The 25,977-nt window shown below is 33.0% G+C and overlaps 2 protein-coding genes and 1 long non-coding RNA gene across 7 annotated transcripts; 2 read left to right on the top strand and 1 right to left on the bottom strand.

Moving 5' to 3' along the window:
• The first annotated feature begins 18,722 nt into the window (after nt 1–18,722).
• LOC112697435 (uncharacterized) lies at nt 18,723–20,760 on the top strand. 5 transcript variants are annotated; one of them, XR_011862641.1, is made up of 4 exons: nt 18,723–18,867; nt 18,967–19,207; nt 20,036–20,165; nt 20,337–20,760. XR_011862641.1 is itself a non-coding variant. In XM_025750611.2 (4 exons), exons 2-4 carry the CDS (start codon nt 19,119–19,121, stop codon nt 20,463–20,465), a joined length of 303 nt encoding a protein of 100 aa, XP_025606396.1. In that variant the 5' UTR covers nt 18,742–18,857; nt 18,967–19,118; the 3' UTR covers nt 20,466–20,760. The 5 variants fall into 5 exon arrangements, 2 of the variants coding, with proteins under 2 accessions (XP_025606395.1, XP_025606396.1); XR_011862640.1 differs by having other exon boundaries at nt 18,742–18,857; XM_025750611.2 differs by having other exon boundaries at nt 18,742–18,857; nt 20,081–20,165.
• LOC112697436 (uncharacterized) lies at nt 19,858–23,013 on the bottom strand. Its single transcript, XR_003151224.3, has 4 exons — nt 22,561–23,013; nt 20,916–21,936; nt 20,289–20,361; nt 19,858–20,174 (listed from the first exon to the last, which is right to left on the bottom strand). It is a non-coding gene; the product is annotated as an uncharacterized lncRNA (long non-coding RNA).
• Nucleotides 23,014–23,473: 460 nt separating this feature from the next.
• Nucleotides 23,474–23,923, top strand: LOC112805892 (putative F-box protein At1g67623). Its single transcript, XM_025848215.1, has one exon. It carries the CDS (start codon nt 23,474–23,476, stop codon nt 23,921–23,923), a length of 450 nt encoding a protein of 149 aa, XP_025704000.1.
• Nucleotides 23,924–25,977: the final 2,054 nt, after the last annotated feature.

Below are 25,977 nucleotides of genomic sequence, written 5' to 3'. Positions count from 1 at the left end.
TGAAAGGAAGATTGAGATGGTGGAATTATATTTTTATGATGTGATGTCATGAACTTTATTTAGTTGTTTATGAATATAGTTGGTTATTTATGTAATATTTGGTTGTTTATGAATATGTTTGAATTGTTATGTTTGTTGTTATTGCTATTTAAGTCTTTAAAAACTATGGATATTATGTTTGTAATGACAATTGAGGATTATCTTTGATTTTCTCTAATTTTTTATTTTTTTAATTTTTATTAATTTTTACAAAAATCCGCGGATATCCGCGGAGACCCAGGTCCCCGGCGGATACGGGGTCCCCGTTACCCGTCATGGGGACGGGGCGGGGACGGGGACAGATATTGGGGGCGGGGGGCGGGGGCATGTCCCCGCCCCATGGAGACCCGTTGCCATCCCTACACTCGTGTATAGTTTTCTTTTCACATAAATTTTTCAGGGTTCCAGTCATGTGGTTGGAAGCTCCACTATCAATGATCCATAAATAAAAAATTTTCTTACCAATCATTTTCTCGGAATCATTTGGTTTTTGCTTGTTTATCATATCTACCAATACTTGCCATTGTTCATTGGTCAATCCTGACATATCACGTCTCGTGTCTTCCATGTTGGTAGCATGCCTACCACTTCCATCAGTGTGTGCCACATGTGCACGCGCTGGAATTCCTCGAGTACGCGTGCCTTATCATCCGTAGCCTTTGCCACCGTCTCTTCTTTCATTCCTTGATCGATCGTCCCACCATTCTAAATATCCTACAATATGAAAGTATCCTTTAACATCATGCCCACTTTTGCCACCGTGAGAGCATATTGTTGATTTTTGGCTAGGATCTCCTCGTCCTTTCGTCTTATTCCCTGCCTGCATTGCGAGTCCCACAACCAACCTTCTCTCTTCTGATGGCTTAGCCATCGTCTTCACTCTCTCCTCTTGGATTAGCATTGCATACACACGATTCAGCGATGGCAAAGGATCAGTTGCCAGAATATTTGACCGCATTGTTCTGCAACTCGCATCATCTAGGCGCATAAAAAATTGGTGGACCCTCTTTTCTTCCCTTCGCTTCTCAAGTTGAGATATAATCTCGCACTCACATCCACCACACATGTATTTGAGAATTTGCTCGTACTGTGCTAATTCATCCCACAGTACTTTCAATTTCCCATAATACGCCGTCATGGCCATTCTTTCCTGCTTACATCTCATCAAATCTGACTTCAGTTTTGTATTCGTGGTCCGTTCGCAACGAAAAAAATTATCCACTTAAATTTTAATATTAAAATAACCATCCATACACCTAGTGAAATGAACATCCGATATATCTATTATTTACATTATTTAGTATTTTCATTGTCTACTTATACTTTTCCTTTTTCTTATTCAATTGATTGGAAGTGTAACACAATCGATCCAATTGTGCTAGTTTTTTTCGTGTTCAACACAATCGACTCAATTTTGTACGGAAATATGAGTTTTTTCTTATTCAATTGATTGATGGTTGTTATGAGATTGTTAATCGAAAAAGACAAAGATCTTTCTCATCACAATTAATAACATAAAAAATATGGAAATTAAATATGAAGAACATGAAACTGCTCTTTGATATCTTTCCACAGTGTTCGTTCTATACATACGCACTGGTCAACCGTAGACTTGGTTTAATCGTGTTCAAGATCCATTATACAATCATGGATTGGACTGTCCACTAATCCTCAAGATCAGATGCACCTTGTTCTGGTTCCGTGAGAGTTCGAATTCCCATTTTCTCCGAACCCGAAGTGATATTTTCACAACTCTAGCTCATTCCTCAAAATTTTCTCTATGCAGCTGCACTTGCGTGATTACATTTTCTGGGTTGTCACTCGCGAGGTCATATGGCGAGTAAGTTTTTTTAGTTTCTTTTTCTGAAGTCTCTGTTATATTTATAGAGTTCTTTCCTGATTTTGCTGGCATGGTTATGTAGCTTAGGTTTCCTTTGTATCTGTCAGTATTAGAGTGTACTCTGATACCAAAAATTCAACCTATTTTTCTATTAGTCATGAACAAATATATATACAACTTTTGATATGAAACTATATCAAATATTTCCTATCTTACAAAGCATAATTTACAATCCTAACAAATTAAAATGCATAATTTTCTATCCTAATAAAAATATACATGAGAGTACTTTTGGAGTACTGTATTTATACTTAAATAATAATATTTCTATATATATCTAAATTATTTATTAATACATTTCTTTTTTGATTCTCGTGTAAGTTCGTTTTTTTATGTGTATTTCGGTTCACATGTGTTTGTTTTGTGGGTATTTTATAGTAGTTGTTCATATATCTTAACCATCTTGTATCATGATATATTTGGAGTATTTATGTTGTTTGTGCGGTGTGTTAAGTTGATTATGATGGTTATGTTATATATTAGTTGTGTTGTATGACTTGTACTATATAAGTATATATGTTTCGACTTCCTATTATATATAACACATACTGCACAAACAACATGAACATTCCAAATATATCATGATACAAGATTGTTAAGATGTATGAATAATTACTATAAAAAATCATAAAACAAACACATGTGAACTGAGAAATACACATGAAAAATAAACTAACACAAGAATAAAAAAATATATTAATGAATAATTTAGATATACATAGAAATATTATATTCTATAATTTAAGTATAAATACGATACTTCAAGAGTACTCTCATGTATCTCTTTATTAGGATAAAAAATTATGCAGTTTAATTTATTAGAATCGTAAATTATGCTTTTTAAGATAGAAAATATTTGATATAGTTTACAACCATTAATAAATGTTATATAGGTTAAAAATCATATATGCATAATAGGTTAAAAATTGGCATAGGCATTGTAAGAAACAAATTCACTAGATTTAGTAGAATTGTTAATAGCAGATAATATTTTTATCATAATGGTCCATAAAACAATTTTAATATTATTAACATATTTTTTATTATTACTATTAATGCAATTAATGTATATCTTATTCAATTATTATTACTTGGCTGGTAAAAAAATGAAAAGAGTGAAAAGAAGAACAATAAATATGTGTATTGTAATTAAAGAAGTTAATAAAAAAAATTTAGATTGTTTTTTACTAATATTTTTTTTATCAAATTTGTTTGTTTTAATTTAATTTGCTAGCTATCTTTTAAAATTAATTTTTATAAATTATTTTTAAAAATAAAAACTTTATCAAACCTAATCATAAATTTCTAACTATAAAGTTGCTTTATTGTTTAAAGTTCTTCTTTTTTTTTCCTTTAGGTATTATTTTTTTATTCAAAAGGAGTTTTTTTTTATCAAAAATAAAAAAATTCGAATCCGTGACCTCTTAAATAGTATGAAAAGACTATGTTATTTAAGTTATAACTCAATAGCATTTAAAAAAGTTGTTACTTGTTACATATAAAGATATAAAATTAAATATATTAATATTTACCAATATTACGACTTAAAGTATTATCTATTTCAAAATTGTCTATCACTACTATTTCTTAACTTTTTTTTTATCAGTTTTTAAGTACAATCAATTTATAATATATATATATATATATATATATATATATATATATATATATATATATAATTTTCCGTTATGTATTTTTTCGTGTCAATTTCACATTATGTATATATCTTCTTTTATAATTCCAATAATTCTTAAATTTCAGTTGTTTTCTATCGTATGGTGTTTATTTAATATCTTTAATTTATTTATTTTTGTGAAAAAGTTTTATTTTTCATTTTTATATGAAAGTTAATGAGTATAGTTAAAAAAATTCTAGTTAAGATTTTTCTTATGTTGATCTCGTTCATTTTGTCCTTTTTTTTTTGTTTGGTTTAGTAGAACTAAACTGTTTAGCGTCACAAATTTATTATTGTTAGAAAAAACTCTATAAAAAGTTTAAACAAGAATATATCTAACAGCGCAAGTACCAAAAATAATTTTTTCACAACCTGTGCGATTAAATAAGTAATACAAAAGATATTTCAAGCAGTAAATATAATGGCAGAAATTAAATAATCACACACTAGCATTTTAACATAGAAAAATCCTCCAAAAGAGGGACAAAAATCAACGGGATCTAGTCCAGTAAAATCTTCCACTATCAAAATAATGGGTACACAATCAGTCTTTCTAGTGACACTAAAGCATCTCAACAATCAACAAAATACATCATCAAAACTAATGGAATCAACATGAACCTTCCACAAGGTGGGTATTTCAAATCAGTCAAAAGAGAAGGCAATACAACTAGCAAGTTATATCATAATGTTCATCTCTACACTAGGAATAACATATTAAAATTTCATAAGAAATAGAGCAAGTTTACTAGTTTATTTGGACAAAAAATGACTTGCCTTTTTCCCCAATTTTCTTCTCTTCTTCCACATCGAAGCCCTCTCTGCATGGTTCGTTTGCTTTCTTTTCAAAAATTGAAAAAAAGCTTTTCTCTCTCTCTCTCTCGTGGCTTTTAGCCACTTCCATTTATTTTATTTATTTATTTGTTTGTTTTTGTTTTAACTTGTAGGCCCCACTTAGTTGGGGACCTACTAACAAATCTTCCCCTCACCAACTCAAGTGGGGATAAACTGCTCCACCAAGCCCACCTTTTCTTTGCAGGAATTAAACTTCACTACAAATAAACTCTTAGTCATCATATCTGAACCATTATCATCAGTATAGATTTTCTCAAGTGCATATGACTTCATCTCAAGCGCTTGACGTATCTAATGATATTTCACCTCTATGTGCTTCGATCGGGAATGAAACGTCGGATTCTTGCTGAGATGGATAGCATTTTGATTTTCACAAAATAACACAAACTTCTCTTGATTGATGTCTTACTCTTGTAGAAATTTCTTCATCCACAAGAGTTTCTTTGAAGCTTCAATAACAACAATGCATTATGCCTTTGTAGTAGATAAAGTAACACATTTCTGAAGTCAATATTGCCACGACACAACTCCCTCTGCAAAAGTCATCATATAACTAGAAGTAGACTTTCTTGAATCAAGATCCCCAGCCATATTTGCATCTGTGTAACCATCCAACACAGTAGGTTGGCCACTTCCAAAGCATAAACAAACTCTAGAAGTACCATTAAGGTATTTGAGAATCCACTTCACTGCTTGCCAGTATTCCTTGCCAGGATTAGAGAGAAACCAACTAACAACTCCAACGGCATGAGTAATATCCAGCCTGATGCAAACCATAGCATACATCAAACTGCCAACTGCAGATGCATATGGAATCTTCTTCATTTTTGCTTTCTCTTTCTCACTTGTAGGATATTGTCACGAACTCAAATTGAAATGACTAGCAAGTGGAGTACTAATAAGTTTGGAATTACTCATGCTAAACCTCTCTAAAACCTTCTCAATATACTTCTGTTGTGACAACCACAGTTTTTCATTCTTCCTGTCACGAGTAATACTCATGCCAAGGATTTTCTTTGCAGGACCCAAATTCTTCATAGCAAAGGATATGTTCAAGTCTTTCTTAAGACTTTCAATCTTCTTAGTGTCATGACCAACAATCAACATGTCATCAACATAAAGCAAGAGAATTATAAAATCACCATCAGAGAATTTCTTAACATACACACAATGATCAGAAGAAGTATTACTATACCCATGACCTTCCATGAAGGAATCAAACTTCGTGTACCACTGCCTTGACACTTGCTTCAACCCATATAAGCTCTTCTTCAACTTGCATACAAGATGCTCCTTTCCTTTAACTTCGAAACCCTCTGGTTACTCCATATAAATTTCTTTATCTATGTCACCATGAAGGAATGCAGTCTTCACATCAAGCTGCTCAACCTCTAAATTCAAGCTACCTGTCAATCTAAGCACAACTCGAATAGAGGACATCTTCACAACTGGAGAGAAAATCTCCTAAAAAATCAATACATTTCTTTTGCTCAAAACCTTTCACAACCAATCAAGTTTTGTACCTTGGTCGGGAGACATTTTTATACGCTTTTAATTTGAACACCCATTTATTCTTGAATGCTCTCTTACCCTTCGGTAACTTCACCAATTCAAACATATGATTTTTATGCAAGAATTTCATTTCTTCTTGCATGGCCTTCAACCAATCTTCTTTATGCTCATTAGACATAACTTCCTGATAGCTCTCTGGCTCTCCAGTCTCAGTGTTCATCACATGTTCATGAGGAGAGTATTTCTGAGAAGGATGCTCTCTCTAGTAGATCTTCTCAATTCAGGCTCAACTGGTGGTTCAGGTGGAACTTCAACATCTGGTGGAACTTCTACATCTGGCACCTCAGGTTGAGGTGTAAGTTCATCATGTAAATAAATCATCACCATCATTATCAAATTGTACATCTCCCCCATCAACAGGAGGTCTAGTGGAAGGACTAAGTTCATCATCAGCAGAACGTCTAACAGTTATTGGCTATCTGTCTTCTCAAGATCTTCAATAGTTTGGTCTTCAAGAAAAATTACATCTCAGCTTCTAATTATCTTCTTGCTCACCGGATCTCATAATCTGTAACCAAAGTCTTTGTGACCATAACCTATGAAGATACACTGCTTTGACTTTCCATCAAATTTAGACCTTTCATCTCTTGGAATGTGAAAAAAGCCCTGCAGTCAAACACTCGTAAGTGACTATATGAGCTATCTTTCCCTCTCCAAACTTTTTCTGGAACATCACCATTAAGTGAAACTGAAGGAGAAAGGTTGATCAGATCTACTGCAGTCCTCATCGCTTCACCCCAAAAGAATTTAGGCAACTTTGCATGAGAGAGCATACAACATACTCTATCATTGATAGTGCGATTCATTATCTCTACAACTCCATTATGTTGAGGAGTCTTAGGAACCATCTTCTCAAACTTGATCCCGTGTCCTTTACAATATTCTTCAAACAGACCCCTGTATTCACCACCATTATCTGCTCGAACACATTTCAATTTTCTTTCAATACTTGCATGAAAGTGTTTGAAGATACCGAGCACCTGGTCTTTATATTTCAAAACAAAAGCCCATACTTTTTGAGAATAATCATCAATAAAAGTAATAAAATATTATGCACCACCTAGTGTCTTAGCATCCATAGTACAAACATCAATGTGAACTAAATCTAGAACATGTGATCTCCTATGAAGTCCAGAACTATGAAATGATACTCTAGCATGCTTTCCAACAAAACAATGAGTACAAGTATTTAAAGTTGTACCTTTCACGGGAAGTGAGTGCTTCTTGGCTAAGAAGCTTAGTCCTTTTTCGCTCAAGTGACCAAGACGTATATGCCACAAATCAGAAGAGGAATCATCAGCTACATTCATCTCTTCTTTAGCAACAATGAGAGCCCCTTTGGTAATCTTGTATTTTTCACTATCAAAGGAAGTGCAATACCCCTCTTGATCCAATGCCTTCTCTGAAATAAGATTGAACCACATATCTAGTGTATGCCTAACATTCTTCAATTCCAACTTGCATTCCATGTTGGTTTCAAGCCACATATCATAACCCATACCAATGATATCACACACTCCTTTGGCTCCCAATTCAATCTTGCCAAAATTTCCAGTAGTATAGGAAGTGAAAAATTCACGCCTTGGAGTGACATGACACGAGGCACTAGAGTCCATAATCCAAGTGGAATAATCACATACAAGATTCACATAATTTTCATCATATGTGATAAAAACATCTTCGTAAATAATAGCAGCAGTTTCTTTATCACTATCTTTACCTTTGTCTTCGTTTCTTTACCTTGATTGTTCTCTTTTCAAGAACCTACAATACGTCTTGATATTCCCCGGCTTGCCACAATGGTGACAAATAAACTTCTTTCTTGGCTTGTACTTTCCTCTTGACTTGCTTCAACTCTCTGACTTGATAGAACTGTGAGGTTTTCTACTTTGACTTCTCCTCCGTGACTCTGAAACAAGTGCTTCTGATTGGGAGGAGGCATTAGTCAAACCTCGCTCTCTTCTTCTGACTTCTTCATTTAACATGCTCTATTTAACCATTGCTAACGTCAACTTTTCATTTGGAGTTGAGTTAGTCAGTGTCACAACTAGAACTTCCCAACTATCAGGAAAAGAGCTCAACAACAACAAGGCTTGTAACTCATCATTTAAAGTAATTTTATTATTTGTTAGTTGGTTCACTATTTCTTGAAAAATGCTCAAGTGCTCCGGCATTGATTTACCTTCAATATACGTCATATTGACAAGCTTTATAATCAATAATGCTTTGTTTTGCATATTCTTCCTCTCATATAACTTTCGTTTCGGTTTCAACATGTGGATACACGCTAAGATCAAGTCATTGCCTAATCAAAGCAACTACCTTCCAATTCAGCTTCTTCCATTCAGTATCGGATTTGGTACCTTTGGATTTATCTCCCTCTATAAGATCATACAAGTCCTTGCTATACAACATATCTTCCATGAGGATATTCCAAATTGAATAATTTTAGAAATTCAATTTGACCATATTTGACTCATAAGTATTTTTCTCCATTTAATCATTACAGAGATAAACAACCAAAGTTCTAGATACCACTTTGTTGAAAAAAAAACTCAACAAAGGTTCAATAGATGGGTTATTCTTCTTCTCGGCCTTTCTGAGCTTCTCATCAAGCTTCGATGGCCTGGGCATGGTCCCCAAAGCTCCTCGGATCAATCTTCCCCATTGAGCTCGTGGTTGTGGCACCGGCTTGAGTCATTCGGATTAATGGATGGATTTTTCTGTGGGTAGCCATAGGTTTGAAAGAATAAGGAACTGACTTGGTGCGCAAGTTACTATATGCGTTTGTGTTTGAGAGTTTTGAAGAAAAAATTCATGCAGTATTGGCATGAAACTCGGTAACAATGATTATAGTGAGTAGTGATAGACCAAAATTAATCCACTAATGAGCCACTAGTACGAAAATTCAAATATATTCTACAATATCCAAAAACTTGAAAATAACTAACTCTAAAAGTAAAACACGCTTTTAATTACACACGCCCAAAACGAGAAGTTTTGTACTAGTGAAACTCCAAATGAAAAAATAAAAAAAAATGTTACTATTTATATTTATTTGATTTAAAAGATTCAAAATACGAATGTGCATGCCAATTAGGTTCAAGTCTCTTGGTCACAATCACTCACAAATTCAGAGAAATTGTTGGGCCTTCATGGAGCTCTCGACTATTAGAAAGATTTTGGAAAAGAATTAAGTGAGAAAACATAAGAAGACACCACATCCAACTTAAAACCTTAAGGTAGTAATTCTCTCAAGTGTGAGCTTCCACATCAAGTATCAACTCTCCCTCTTTCTAATTTTTTCACCACATTCAACTTAAAACCTTAACATAATAAGTTAATGGATCTTATAAATTCCTTACTCTTCCTTATTTTTTTTGATGTGGGACTAACTTTATACATTATTCACACTTGCAACATTAACAATGATAAATGCTTTAATAAGTTAATGATAAGTGCTTTAATAAGTAGACTGCAAATCTCTTTCAACATCATCGAATTGGTGCACTAAGATAAGTTCATGATCATATGACCCAAAGATGTCCATTGTTAAATGTCAAAATTAATTGTTCATATGGCATCCCATAGAGCCCCATTGGGTGTAAACTCTGTCCGCTCTCGTATTGATGATGGGTATTATATGGCGAAAAATAGTGCACTCGAGGTAAAGTAGAGAGTGCAGCATTTTTTAAAAGTTAACCTATTATCAAAAGTTATCAGGTAAATTAAATTTATTATTATTATTATTATTATTATTATTATTATTATTATTATTATTTGTCATGGGCTGAATAAACAAATTGACACGGTAAAAAAACTAATTTCCTTCCACCTCTGCTATGAATGACTTTCAAAGCCCGAAAATCGCTGCTATAGAAGAGGAAGAAGCCTGTCTATCGCTACTACTGGGTTGGCTAACTCCAAATTCTGTAAAAGAACTCCAGTCTCCATGAAGGCGCGCTATAATTCTCAGATGACGACGCAGTCAAAGCACAAAATACATGGCAGTTACAACAAGTTTATTATCTTTTATTTCAAATTATCCTCAACGTGCAGTCACAAAAAAAATTATCCTCAATACATAATAGAATGAAAAATTAAAATACAATTATATTTAAACAATTATTTGTATTACTTTTTTATTAATTTATTCAAAAAATAATTAAACTTTAAAGTTAATTAGTATAAAATATTACAGATATAAAATTAAGAAAAAATTTTATTTGTATAAGAATGAGCCTAATAAATAATTATTCTATTTAATATATAATTAAAAATATTTTTTTCTTTGCCATACGTAAATTTTTTTTGTCATAGTATTTAAACCAAAAAAAATATTATTTTAAAAAAAATTATTAATATATTTTTAATAATATTTTTAATACAAAATAATAAATTTTAAATATTCTTTTAAATATAGTAAGGAAACATATTTCAATAAAAAAAATTGTTAATAAAAAAATTAATAAAATTGTTAATAAAATGTATTTAAATTTTAATATTATACATAATATATATTTAATATTATTTTTTTAAGATTTTAATACATCTTTTTTTTATGAATTTAGCACGTGAATTTTTAACTTATTTTTCATATATTATTTATTTTAATTTTAAAGCCCAATAATTTTTTTATTGTACAGATATATTACTTTTAATATTTATATATTATTTTTTTTGTTTTGAACTTTAACCCGATATTTAAAATTTATAAAAAAATTTAAATTTTATATAAAAAATAGTTAACCTGATTAACCGGTTACCTTTTTAAATTTAGACTATTCAAATAAAATATAATAAAAAAAGTTCAGAATTAACAAAATGTGCAGCACTCCATACTTAACAAATAGCATTTAAATATGAGCAGTATTTATTCACTCTCCATTTTAGAATAGAATGCCATAAAAAGCATTGCTACCTATACCTGCACAATTACAAAGTCAAGGATCAATGTTAAATACTATACATAATCATAAGCTTGTGCAAGTATGAGACAGGAGACCTTGAATCTCTTTATTAACCCAGATGTAGTATGCTTTATGCAAAACATAGCTTTCATACATTATTATTACAAATTATTGGTGACCTAATAGGGTTATATCCATAAGAGATAATATTAATTTGTTGCAAGATTTCGTAACCTCCATTTGAATCAGATTTTTTATTCGGTGCATATAAAAGGAGGACTTCTTCAATAATTTTTAATAAAGCATAAATGAAAAAAAAAATTCCGATATAGTCTAAGGATGTGATCTTTACTTAAAACCCTATATATCTAATTGACTTTCTTCTTCTTGTTTAAGTTTAAAAATTTATTTTTTCTTCTTGATTTGAGCTCTAATTAAAACTTTTCCTTTTCTTGTTTTTCTTTTTATTTTGGTTAAATTACACAGTTGGTCCCTATATTTTTAGTGAAATTACAAATTGATCCCTACACTTTAAAAGTTTGTAATTGGATCTCTAAAGAGAATTAAAATTTGCAATTTAGTCCCCGCCATTCAAAAATGTTTAATTTAATAGAATATTTTCATAATATTCTCTATTTTGAACATGTGAGCTACACATGTTTGACAACAAGGACCAATTTACAATTTGAGTGAAAATATGGGGACCAACCGTGTAATTTAACCATTTGAAGTGACCAAAAACTCCCTAGGCTATCTGAACCTACCCCGTCCCCCCCTCCAACTCTCTCACTCTCACTTTCTCACTTTCTAAAATGACACCCCAACCCCATCGCTCTCTATCTCTCACCTCGGTTCACCGTCGCTATGCCGGATCCACCGCATTTGTGCTCATGAGTTAGGTCTCGCCTCCTTCCTCCATCTCGCCTCTCTCATACGACAACTTTTTCTTCTCTTCCAATCCTGATGACTTGCATCATCTACCCCTTTATCTTACCTAAAAGGACCATAAAAAGAACACAAATGTGCCACGCAATTTCAAGTGCCACTTGAACACCAAGGCGTGCCACGCCAGTTCAAGTGCCCAGGGAATAGGAGCAAGAAGAGAAGGCTTAGGCGTGCCACTTGGGTTCGAAGGCATGGCACGCCAAGCTAACCAATGTGTAAAGAAGACCCTGGGTGTGCCACTTGGGTTCGAAGGCGTGGCACGCCAGGGATGTCAACACAAGGGGCGTGCCACTTAAGAAGCTGGGCGTTCCCCTTATTCTTATCTTCCACATTTTTTATAACTTTATTTACATTCTGCTATTTTCTATCCCCATTTACAATTCATTCATTTACGTTTCTATTCTTTACATTCTTACTATTTACTTTTCTGCACTTTATAGCTTTCTTTTACTTTTGAACCATTTACAATTCTGTAATTTAATTTACATCACTCAATATTCTCCACTTTGGTTAGCTTAACTAATTAACTTATTAACCAAAACTGCTCAATCAATCAATCTCTGTGGATACGATCCCACTCCACTGTGGGTTATTACTTGACGATATTTGGTGCGCTTGCCAAAGAACGGATTCATTACATATATGGGTAGTGATTCTGGTGCATCAAATTCTAATACTGAACACCGATAAATGGAAGAGAACAATTCCAATTCCAAGCATGCTTAAAGCAAATAATTCAATGTCTAAGAAAAAAAAGCAACAAATCAACATAAAAATAGCAACTCAATTTATTAGTTGATCTGGCGCGGTGACGGAGACGAGAGGCACGACGATAGTGAGCCGAGGTGAGAGACAGAGAGCGTTAGGGTTGGGGTGCCATTTTGGAAAGTGAGAAAGTGAGAGTAGGAGAGTTGGGGAGGGGCGGGGTGGATTCAGATAGCCTAGAAAATTTTTGGTCATTTATTTTCAAATGGTTAAATTACACATAGTAAATTGGTTAAATTTTTTTTGGTCATTTATTTTTGGTCCCCATACTTTTACTAAAGTTGTAAATTGGTCCCTATTATCACATGTGCTGCTCACATGTTCAAAATAGAGAATATTCTGTTAAATCAAATATTTTTTGAACGGTGGGGACTAAATTACAATTTTTTATTCTCTTTAAGGACTCAATTACAAACTTTTAAAGTGTAGGGATCAATTTGCAATTTCACTAAATGTATAGGGACCAACTGTGTAATTTAACCTTTTATTTTCTTCACATGGATGAGAAAAAAGAGAGAGAAGAGAGAATTTAGTTCTATGACTTGTGTTTAATTAGTTCAAATGCAAATGGAATTGCATTTCTTAGTTAGTAACTAAGTTAAGTAAATCGACTTGAATTACCAGTTGGGTCTTATGCTTGTATTTGGTCCAATTCATTTTTTCGCACTAGCCATCTAGATTTCTTATCAGTTTGAGCCAGCCATTATTCTTTTCTTTTTCTCTGTGTTTGGAGATCAATCACACATTCTTTGAATGATAGATTATGGGTCTAATTATTGTTGGACTTCGTTAGCTTGCTTATTGGACCTGTTTATTTTTTTTGGATTATTGCACCATTAACAAACTAAATACACACATGATTAAATTGTTAAACCAACAATAATAATATTTTTTTCATTGTCAATAAATTGTAATTAATTCTTCAAACTCAACTATCTATAAAAGATATTAAAATATTGAATTTAATTATTATAGTTTAGTGATAAAACTTAATAGTTCATCAGATGAAAACAAATTTTTGCATTATTCTTTTGTTATTTTTTATAGTAACTTAAGATATAACTGTAAATAATAATTTTTTTATTTATTAAGTATATAATTTAATATATTAAAAAACACCCTTTAAAAATATTATTACACATTGGTATAATTTTAGTTTTAATTTTTTGTTAACAAATTATAGATAACTTTTGTTAATATAAGAGATATTCAATTGCTGATTTTATAATAGAATTGTACAATATGAAAAGCTTTTAAACCTTTTGAATAATAAAATGTTAGTTCAAGGCAGGGGAGATACTGGCGAAGGCCTTGGGAGATGTAAATGGTGATGGACAAGATAAGAAAAATGAAGATCAAGTAGTACAAGAGACTGTCACAGAGATAAATATGCACGAAGATTCTGCGTCGCATAGAGGCAACCAAATTCAGAGTTAAGAGGAAATGGCAGATAATAGACAGGCTTGGAAACTAACGGTAGAATCAGGTGCAATTCCATGCAGTGATGAGGAGGACATCATGGTAATTCTCCAAGAGCAAAATGAAGCCATAGCCATGAAACGAAAGCAATCAAAGCAAAAAGAAAAAATCAGAATAAGCCACCTAAAAAATCGAAAACAGGTGTGTAATAAAATTTTTGAATGATTTTAAGCTCTTGGAATATTAGGGGGTTGAGAGGAGTTGCAAAGTTGAATATGATAAAAAAAAATTTAAAAATAAGTTTAGATTAGATATGATGGGATTGATAGAAACAAAAAAAGAGGTGCTGAATAAGTTTGATGTTGCAAGAATCTGGGGTAATGATAGAGCTAGTTGGGAGTGTGTTAATTCTACTGGAGCATCCAGAGGCCTACTGTTAATATGGGATGAATAAATTTTTAAGTTGATAAATTGTTATAAAGGAGATAGCTGATTATGTGTAGAAGGAGTGATGATCAAAGATAATTTTCATTGCGCGATTTGTCTAGTATATGGTCCGCATGTGAGAGATGAAAAACTCTCAATGTGGGAGGAGTTAAGCTATATTACAGGGTTGCGCCAAATTCCTTTTGTCACATGGGAGATTTCAATAAAATTGTGCATATAGAGGAAAGAAAAGGGGGTGACTAGCTTGTCAACATCTGCTTAAGACTTCAAAGCATGGGTAAACGATATAGAATTGGTTGACCTGGAGCTAAATGATCAGAAGTATACATGGTTTAAAAGTCAGTCTTACAGTCGTATCGATAGAAGCTTGGTGAGCTTGGGATGGTTAGATGCGTATCCAGATACTCGACTAAGAGGGGGGGCCAAGAGGTTTATCAGATCATTGTCCTTTGATAGTGGAAAATAGAAGAATAGTTCAAGGTCCAAGACTGCTTTCCAGCTTAGACTCGTGGTTCACACATGAAGGCTTTTGAAATATTATAAAGGAGAAATATAGGGAATTGGGAGATACATAATTTTTGGATAAGTTGAAGGCGTTGTCAAAATCGCTGGGTAGATGGCATAAGAAACACTTTGGAAATATACCTGAGAAGATAAAAAAGTTTGAGGAGAAAATCAAAAAAGTGGATGATATGGTTAGCAACAGGGTATATGATGGTACGATAGAAGCAAGAAGGAAGGCGCTAGTAAGATGTTGTGAGATATAGTATACGAGACAAGATATACACTGGAAACAAATGTCTAGATCTCGACATGCCAAGGAGATGGACAGAAACATAAGATACTTCCACAATATTACATCAGCAAGAAGAAGGAATTACCAGAATGAGTCTTTGGTGATTAATGGGAGGTTGGTAAGAAATCATGCAAGAATCAAGGTTGCCACTAGAGATTTATATAGACACTTGTACCATCATGAAGCTTCACCAAATATTAGCTTTCGAGATGGTCTAGCCAATCGGTTAGAGATAGAGGAAGCTCAAGCGTTGGAGGTGCTACTAACAGAAGAGGAAGTAAAGTAGGCAGTGTGGGATTGCAAATCATCTAAGGTTCCAGGCAGTGATGGTTACAACATGAACTTTATAAAAAAATGTTGGGAGGAGATTGGAGTGGAATTTACTAAAGCAGTGATGAGCTTTTTTGAGACGGCAAGGTTACCAGCAGACTCCAATGTTACTTGGGTACGCTGGCCCCGAAATTTTTAGGCGCGAAGGAGATAAAGGATCTTAGACCAATCAGTATGGTGGGATGCGTTTATAAGGTGATATCCAAAGTGTTGACAAGAAGAATGAGGAGTGTAATACCGGGCTTAATTGAAAAATCACAGAGTGCATTTATCAAGGGTAGGAGGATATATGATGGAGCGTTAATAGCATGTGAAACTGTACAATGGCTAAAACTAAAGAAGAAGGCATCAACAATTATCAAATTGGACTTTCAGAAAGTCCATGACAGAGTCAAATAGAACTTTATTGAGATTGTGCTAGAAAAGATAGCATTCGATATCAGATGGAGGACATGAATTACAAAGTGCATTAGGTGTGCATCTATTTCCATTTTGGTCAATGGGTCACCTTCAAAACTGTTCAAGATGAAAAGGGGACTTCGGTAAGGAAACCCATTATCACCATTTCTATTTGTTCTTGTTGTACACATGTTGAACAAGATGATTGGGCAGGCATTAAGAAATAGGAGAATATCTCTTCTTTTAGTTTGTAGGGATAATATAGAGTTATCACATCTTCAATTTGCTAATGACACTATATTGTTCTGTCCACCAGAGGAGGAGACAGTGAGAAATTACAAGAGGCTTTTGAGGTGTTTTGAAATGATGTCCGGATTGAGTATTAACTTCGAGAAGTCCAGCTTGATACCAGTGAACTGCAGACGGGAGTGGGTTGGTCGGATGTGCCGATTATTGGGTTGTCAGCAGGCAACTCTACTGGTGAAGTATCTGGGTATTAATCTAGGAGCAAATCCGAGACTGGTAAAAACATGGAAGCCGGTAATAGATAAGGTAGAGGAGAAACTCAACTTGTGGAAAGCAAAAGTTCTCAGCAAAATAGGAAAGTTGGTCCTCATCAAGTCAGTCATTAATAGTCTACCTATTTACTATTTGAGCCTGTATAAAATGCCAATTGCGGTGGTGAAAATTTTTTTTTCATTACAGAGGAGGTTCTTTTGGGGGAAGGACGATGGATGGCCTGGACTGGCTCTGGTAAAGTGGGAAATGATACAGGCACCAAAGAAACTAGGAGAGTTAGGAGTGGGAGACGCGATGGTTCGTAATACTGCCTTATTGTTTAAGTGGTGGTGGAGATTTTCTAAGATTGTCCACTGTGAAAGAAGGTTGTGTGCTCATGCAATAATTTAAATCCTGAACAGTTATTGTCCACTCAATCATTACCAGCAAAAGAGGGTCCGTGGAGAGATATATGTCACTTGCAAATAAAAGAGTAACATGTCAGACAAAAGATGATTGACGGACTTGCTATGGAAGTAGGAGATGGTAGATCAACCAGATTTTGGGAGGATACATGGCTACGGTCGGAAAAGTTGAAAGACTCCTTTTCGAGACGCTTCTTGATTTCAAATAATAAAGGATTTGTAATTGGGGACTATGGATTTTGGATGGGATAAAGTGGGTGTGGAACTTCCAATGGAGGAGGGAACTCATCCGATGGGAGATTGACAACTTGAATTGACTGCTTGATATTTTGCAAGCTGTGAGATTGATAGCAGGTGTACAAGATAGAGTGGTCTGGGGATTTGACAATGAAAGCATTTATACTACTAACTCATTTGTGCAGGCTTTGCAGGTAGAGACTTTAACAGAAAAAATCCTTAGAAACAAGTTCACAAATGGAATATGGAAAGGACTAGTGCCTCCTCGAGTTAAGCTGTTTACTTGGTTTGTGCTAGTAGGTCGAGTTAATACAAATGATCGTTTGAGTAGATTGTGCATCATTGACCAGAGTGACAATATTTGTGTTATGTGTAACATGGAAGTTGAATCAGTTCAACATCTATTTGTTACGTGTGAGTTTACTTGGCAGGTGTGGTGCACATGGCTTAATCATGTGGATCAGGTTTGGAGCATCCCAGGCTCCATAAAAGAGCACTTTGAGAGTCAGAGGACGATGCCTTTGAGAAAAGACATACAAAAAATGGCTAGTAGACTTCTTCTCAGTTATATGGAATATCTGGCGGTGTAAAAATGATTTCAATTTTCGGAACAAGACAACGGATGTGGAAGAGTGTGTTGCTAGGTCGTTTTATTGCTCTAGGGAGTAGTGTGAAAGCTGAGTCATGTTATGTTGTTGATGGTTATGTCGGAGATGACGTAAGAGTTGCTTGGCTATAATTTTGTCCTTGTACACTCCACCGAATATGTTGAGCTTGTTTTCTCTTTCAAAAATAAAATAAAATGTTAGTTAGTAATAACAATTATTGTAATACCTATGATTTGATTTAAAAATATAATTTCTTAAAATAAATAATAACTATAAGTGGTTGTTGTTAAGTTTATTTAATTGATCATTATAAAAATTTAATTTTGATTTAAATTATTTTAAAAATTTATATAAAAATATTAAAATATAAAATATGATATATAACTATATTTACTCATGAATAATTATAGTTACTTTATCAATCTTAGTTTACACATTGATTTTAAATTTTTATACACTGGTGTTAAAAAGTTACGCATTAATTTCCACTAATTTAATTTAAAGAGTTATGCATTAATAGGAAATGCAATTTCTATTTCGTCTCTCATCTTTAATTTGATATAAGACTTTTTCTTTCATCTTTTAATTCATTTACTTTAGATTTAAAATTGTATTAAATCAACGAATTAGATTTGAGTAATAGGTTAGACTAATTTTTACTATACGTATACTTAAAGGCATGCATCTTCTTAAATTTTTCTGTTATAAAAAACAAAATGATTACTCTATTAAAATGGGTCTGTTTAAAATCAGTCTAAATCTTTTGACCTAATCTAAATCTTTTGACCTAATCTAATATATCATTCAATTTAAAGCATTACATTAAATTGATAATAAATCTAATGATTTATATTTAATCTATAAATAATTTATTAAAATTTATAAATAACTTATTAAAATTTATACTAAAAGATAAAAGTTTTTTAATATTCAATTTCAGCTCCCAGAAGAACTCCTCAACAAAAAAAACCATCAACACCTTCATGGAAGACCACCGACCACCCTGCCGCTTCTTCCTCTTCCATCTTCGGCACCAAGTACCTCCATGTCTCTATTCAATTTCTCGATTTTATCCAAATTCTTGCGATTCTCGTCGTTTTTTTCTCATTCCACCGAAGTCTTGTGAATTCGTTTCATCCGCACCAGGTTCAACTTCACTGCTACGTTATACCTGCCACGCGGCGGCACGAGGTGGCGGGGGAGGCAGACGCGACTGCGTTCAGGTAGAGGTGCACCGTGGCGGTAGAGGTCGTTGAGGTAGACGCCTCAGTAGCCGTTGAACTCAAGTATCTCAACGTATGCGTAAGGAGATAGCAGATCTTGCGCTGATTCGTATAGAGAGTGAAGCAGAGAGAGAATCTGAGATGGAAGCACATTTTGCAGAACGGTGAGTAACCCTAACAGTGTCCACAATGGTGATAATATTTCCATTTTTGCAATGATGATAAGCTGATTTTTGTGTTTGCTGGTTTGAGATTTGTTCTTGAGGAATGGTGGAGTGGAAAATGGAGTGAGAATTTGTTTGTTTCTTTTACATGTTTTTTTCTTCCTTTTTTTTTCTTTGGATTGTAACTTTGGGGGTTCTCATACATTGCATAAAGTGGGAACAGGGTCTGCTAAAGGTTGGTGTTTTGAATTTGGGATGAAAATAAAAAGCAGCATTGAGGATATTGCAGAGATAGAATAGGGTAAAGTTAAAGGTTAAAGATGATGAAGCCAAACAATTTGCTTTAATATTTCGCTTTTGCTTTGTTCGTTTGTAGATGCGATTGATTTTGCTCAAATAAACTCATCTCTTCATTATCATTTATCTTCAAATCAATTTATTCTCACAAATTGCCATTAGTTAATTGACTTTTGAGTACCTTGGAGGAGACAACCACCTTGGAACCATACTTTACCTGATTATTTACTTGATGTTTCTGTCCTTTGTCCTTCTGTTTTAATTGGCTTGTTCTTCTTGTGAAACTGATCCTGATATTGCACATGCTATTAACGTGCCAGCAGGTATTGTAAATTGGTTGCAAAGAAACCCTCTTATCTATGAAAATTATTCATATATTATAACTGAGTTACATGTAAATACAAAATTTCTTCCGTAAATAATGATTTCCTTTGGTACTTTCATTTTCTTTTAACCCGTTTTAAATGCTCTCCTTCTTTTTAAAACTAATTTTGCTGCCATGATTTCTACTTTTCTGATTTGTTGTCATAGAAGGTAAGCAAATACAATTGTTACTCAATGCTGGGGACCTTATAGGTTATTGCATGTTCAAATGGCTGAGGCTGCTGCGCAGTTTAAAGGCTATGGCACCTCAAAAATCAAATCAGTGTCTGCCTCATCGGTATGTAATCTGCTTCATTTTATCACAATTTTCTGATGTAATTAGTAATTGTTTATTGACATTATCTGTGTATATGAGAAAATATTAACCTCCTTAATGCTAACTGATAATCAAATTTCATACCAATATATTCTGATTCTGTTTCATGAACCGAGCATACTTGTTTTTCAGGTTAATAGAGGCGTGAAGTCCCCATCTGACATATCAATGATCACTAGATTAGTTCAAACACTAAAAATTCATCCTGTTTCATTCAAAGATGGTGTCAGATTAACACTTGAAGCTGAAGCCAAAAATTGAAGCAATAAAGATGTCCAATGATCCTTTGTTAGTATTTTGAGTATGGCTGCCATAAAAGTGAAAACTATGCTCTCTCAGTGCTCTGCTTTTCTTACTGCATTCTGAATGTTGTAAACTAAACAAACCTAAATTCTTGATGAAGTTAAACCAAGCCAATTTGCTATTGGGCATCTCTAATTTGTTTGTCAATGTATCATTTTCATTATTGAAAAATAAGTTGTACTGAAATTCGTTCATGTGTTTTTGCATGTATTATGTATACAAAAGAAATATTGGACCTGAGTTACTATATATATGTCAAGTGAAGACAAATGTTTTTATAGCTCAATTGTTAAATTAGAAAGACTATGTTTTCCCATAAATTTAAGTAAGACTGCTCAATGCTCATTATGCACGAAAAAAATAACAAAAAAAATAAATAAATAAAAGGGATTAAAGGAGAGGGATTACCACTTATTTCACCGATGCAAAGATAACCAAGATGTTGATATTGTTGGTTTTCAAGATCAAGATGGCTATTTAGCCCCTTATTGGTTTAACACTTCAATGGATTATCAATTCCCAGTTCCCTTAGGACAGCTTCTACCTCAGTAACTACTAAAAAGAAACAACACCCTCTTAGTCTTAATTCTTATGCACGTTACAATGTGCATAATTTCATTTTTCGTTATATTATTAAAAAAGCATGCATGTCCAATTGAGAGTTTTCACTTCTCTGTAGTTTCATCTTTCTATAAAATTAACTAAACAAAGATTCCGGCAATATGCTAAGACACTAATACCATATGGGCTTGTAAGCAAGTCATTTATGATTATTGTGAACAATGCATAAACTTCTTGAATAGACAATCAATGGAGTGTGTACATTTCATTTTCTGAGAAGTAATAACAAACAGCATCAAAATACAAACGAAATTCATATATATTAGAAAAGATATGATGGGTACATCAAATTCTAGACGTTAGTAGTAAAAAAAACTAGTGACTGCTATTAACAATTGGCCTGAATTGATGATGTTCCTAACCGCATTGTTAGATTTCCATCTTCCAAATCATATTATCAACACTGCAATTATGAGATTTCTCCAATGCTTAACTGACAGAACCTGTCCTCAAATCTACTGGGGGAATGAAGCAATCTACTGAGAGACCTGGGACATTGAATGCAACCTCTTCAATTGTCCACGCCTCTTCCATTTTTGTTTTGGTATGGCTCATAGCCATCTCCCCAAACCTGAAAAGAGTTACCACAGAATGCCCATTTTTGTTTCATCTGCCAGAGCACAAATCCACCGGACTCCACGCACCTAGAGGCATTCCCGTTTTTCACTACTCTAGTTGCAGTTTCAAACTCAGAAGCTACCATCCTCACCTTTCACATTGCATATACATTTCTTATTGAGTTCTGCAACTTCTGCCCTCCAGAGGCAGCAGTATACTGCTGCAATATATAATAAGCAGATGAAGTTTCCTGCAAGCATAGCCAGGAAGAAACACAAGACATCAAAATCACTAGTTTGGCATCCTTAACAGTAGAGAGGTACATCTAATATACTTTACAGGAAGTGAAATGAATTTTAACTTCTACACCAGGACTTGATCTGCTTGACAAGTAAACTAATCTCAAGCAATAAGTTAAGTTTTGTTACAGCACAAAGAACCCTTATAGAAAACATCTAAAATACCATATCCTCTGCTGTTTTTTTTTTTTTTTCAAGCGTAAAACTGAAGCAATAGAGAAAAGGTGCTATTGATTCTTACTTTCAACTGTTATCCGTTTCAGTAGTAACAAATAAAAAATAGACCAAAAATAGAACTAGAACATCATGAACAGAACCATACACCAGAAATTGAAATCATTATCATAAAAACAAATTTCAAATTTTTTTAACCCTCATAAACAAACCCCAAAAAAAAATTCAAACAACCAAATAAACAGAAAAAAAATAATTGAAATGAAACAAATTCATATAACAAACCTTAACAAAAAATACGTAGAACAGAAAAGTTTTTGAATGAGTTCAATGAAGCAGATTCATACAACAAGAACATAAAGGGAACAAAAAATAATGAAATCAATGAAGCAAATTTATACCTGAGGCTGAGACTGCATTGGAACTCTGGAAGTGGAGGATGAAAGGGGAGAGGGAGCACCACGGTGCTGACGACGACGCTCAACTCGCTGAGATCCACGCCATCTCTCGTTGCCTGTAAGGACGACGCCGCTGAGGAGTGAGAACAACGACGCCCGCGGGTGTCACGACGACGGCGCACTGAGGCTGATAACGAAAGACTCGAAGAGAGAAGAGGGATACTGCGAATGAACGACGGGGACAGAGGGGCTAAGAACGAGGGAGATGGGCAGAGATCGGCAGCGAGTGCTGGGCTGGACGGCAACGGCGACGACGAAGATCAGAGAAGAGTGGAGTAGGTGGTGGTGGCTCTTTGGATAGAGCGGGGAATGTAGCAAGTTTACACGGAAAGAAATTAGGGTTTTATTGGATGAATTTTAAAAATATGTGCGGTAAAGATAAAAAAATGATAATTAATATTAAACCCTCATATGGTCATATTTATAAATTATTTATTGTGTATATATGAAAAAATCAAAAGAATTGAGTTTATTAAAGATAGATCCCATTCTATCTTATTGTTTTATTATTTTATCATGTTAATATATATATTCCATTTTTTTCTCTTAAATTATCTTTTTGTGTTATCTATATGTATTGCTTTTTCTTTTTTTCAAAATATTGTTTTCTCCCTCAACTAATCGTTACAAATAATTTGATATCTTTAATTAACACAATTTTGGAAGAATCACTTTTTTATTTTGTATAATATTGTAAAAAATCTTTTTTGATTTGTTAAATCTATCTAAACCTTTTCAATTTTTAAAACCATTCTATCTTTAAATAAATTATTATCTTAATTTTGAAGAATAATAATCACACCATCTATTATAAATAGAACACAATACAAACTTCAAAACACACAACTTCAAAACAATGAGAAGCATAAACAAGAACATGCAAAGACCAATGTTTAAGAAGAAGAGTAGATCATCCTCTTCTTCAACCATAAAATCACTCCCGAAAGAATTATTGGTGGAGATAGTTGCAAGTGTAGCCTCTCATTCATTCGTTGACCTCCACAACGTGAAGAAGAGTTGCAAGGATCTTCTTGAAGCTGCGGAAGACAACTATGTTTATCGACGAGTCTCTCTGGATAAACTCTCCTTCATCCCAAGGTCTTCCAACGATAAAGAATTGTCATTCTTAAAGCGTTGCAAAGAGAATCAAAACACAGAGAGCTTGTATAGAGAAGGGTTGCGAGAATGCTTAGGGAATGAGAATGCAGAAGGTCTAAGACTTTTGGATATGGCGGCTAAAGAGGGTCATAAAGAAGCAAAATATGTGTACGGGCATGATCTTGTTGTGTTCATCAAGACAAGATGAAAAGTTGATCGAATTAGGATTACGGCATTTGCGTTTCTTGAGAGAGTCTAAGTGTGTTATAAAAACAAGGAAAAAGGTAGAAGAATTCGTTAGAATAATAATATGGAAAAACAAGGGAATGGTTATTAGTAGGATAAATAGAAAATTACTTTTGTGTCCCTTCAAGAACACATGCAAAGGATGGAGAGTGAAAAAAGGACGATGGACACTACATGATGATGACGACGATGATATTGTTATTGACTCGTGTGAATATTGTAGATGGGATTACGAGTTAAAAATTTTTTATAGGTTGATGAACATCAATTAGTTCTAACTATATAATTCATCATGGGGTTCTTTATTTTTTTTTGTATTAATTATCTTATATTACAAGATTTTGGAAGTTATATTATTCTTACGACAATAGATACTTCTGTTTATTGTTTGTATTATTTTTCTTTTGTTTTTGTTTTTGTTTTCTAAGATAAATGAGTTAAACAAAATATTTAAAGATTATGAAAGTTGAACTATGAATCAAATATAACCACAATTTATAGAATTTGTTTGGGTAAGTTTTTAAAATTTTTTTTTGTTTAAGTTATTTTTTATTTTAAAAATTTTATAAAAAAATTAAAAATAATTTTATTTTTAAATATCTAATATATTTTTTATTTATTAATTATGTTTGAATATAATAATATAAAAATATCTCAAATTAAAATTAGAGTCATTATTACATATACTTCTATTGTCACTAAAAAAAATTGAATAAAAATTACCAAAAAATATCATATTTCAAAAAATCATAAAATAAATTGTTTATGGGCCAACCAATAGATAAAAGGTACACATGTGATGTACATAAAGTGTATCACATCTATTGGGTTAATTAACTAGTTTTTTGCGGACACGTCCAAAAAAAAAAACTATTTTTTTGCGGCACTTGACTCTTATATTGTGAGAGACTTATAATAACAAGTTAACAACGTTCACCGACCAAAAACAAAAAAAAATAACAACGTTGGAAATCTTTCCTTTTTCGCTGTTTTTCTTTTATTTCCTTACAAAAAAAAAAAAGCATGAACCACGTGTCTCTTTTTTCTGGTTAGCTAGGTGTTTTATGTAAGAGAAAAAAAAGCTTCTCTTTCAAATGGTTTAGTTTGATCATCCTCTAAACTGTTTTCATGATTGAATTAATTAAGATAGGCGAAGTACAAATCAAGAATTGAATCTCTTAATCAAATTTTTAATTGTAAATCACAAATTTTACCGAATTATATAATTCATAAAACATAATATAATATAATATAATATTATACTATTAATAAAATAACATTTTAGATTAATAATTCACAAAACCATCAGCATAATTCATTATCAGTCATGTATAATATTAAAAAAAAAAAATAATTACTGGTATAGGTGTAACAAAAGACTTAAAATCTCAAATACCATTAAAATAGCAAATAGTATCTCATAGGTAAGCTAACATTGGAAAAATATATATCTATCTAATCCCCAAGAATCCAAGATCAAAGTCATCACTCTGAGTTTTTCACTATCATCATTGTCATCAAGCATTATTATTGCCTCGTCATCTTCGTTTTCACTCTTATATCACTATCTCCCAAATCTTTGTCTTCATAGTCTTCAATCATAATCCCTTTTCCTTTATTTCTCTTGTATCATGATGCTTTTCTTTTTATCATTCTTTTTAGCATTGACATTTGCATTGGTATTCTCTTCTTGTATCATAATGTCTTTCCTTTTGTTACTCTTGTTGACATTGGCATTCTCTTGTATCACAATGCCTTTTTTGGTAAGGTTACGAGAATTGGACCCATTAATAAAGATTACTAGTTTACTAATTTATTAATTCGATCAGAATTTAATCGGAAGTTTAAGTGTGTGTTTGGATTTTAGTTTGTAAACGTGAGTTTGTATAAATTTGATTTTACAAAATTGATTTTGATGAAAAGTAAGTTTGGGTTAACATGGTTTATGTTTGGCAATATTTGTATCAAAATTGATTATAACATAATAAATATTGTTTGGATTATACTACTCAAAAT

The sequence above is a fragment of the Arachis hypogaea genome, chromosome 6 (genome assembly GCF_003086295.3).
Source record: "Arachis hypogaea cultivar Tifrunner chromosome 6, arahy.Tifrunner.gnm2.J5K5, whole genome shotgun sequence".
NCBI classification, from domain to species: domain Eukaryota; kingdom Viridiplantae; phylum Streptophyta; class Magnoliopsida; order Fabales; family Fabaceae; genus Arachis; species Arachis hypogaea.
The sequence above is the reverse complement of the archived record's forward strand: the minus strand, read 5'-3'. Positions and strand labels throughout refer to the sequence as shown.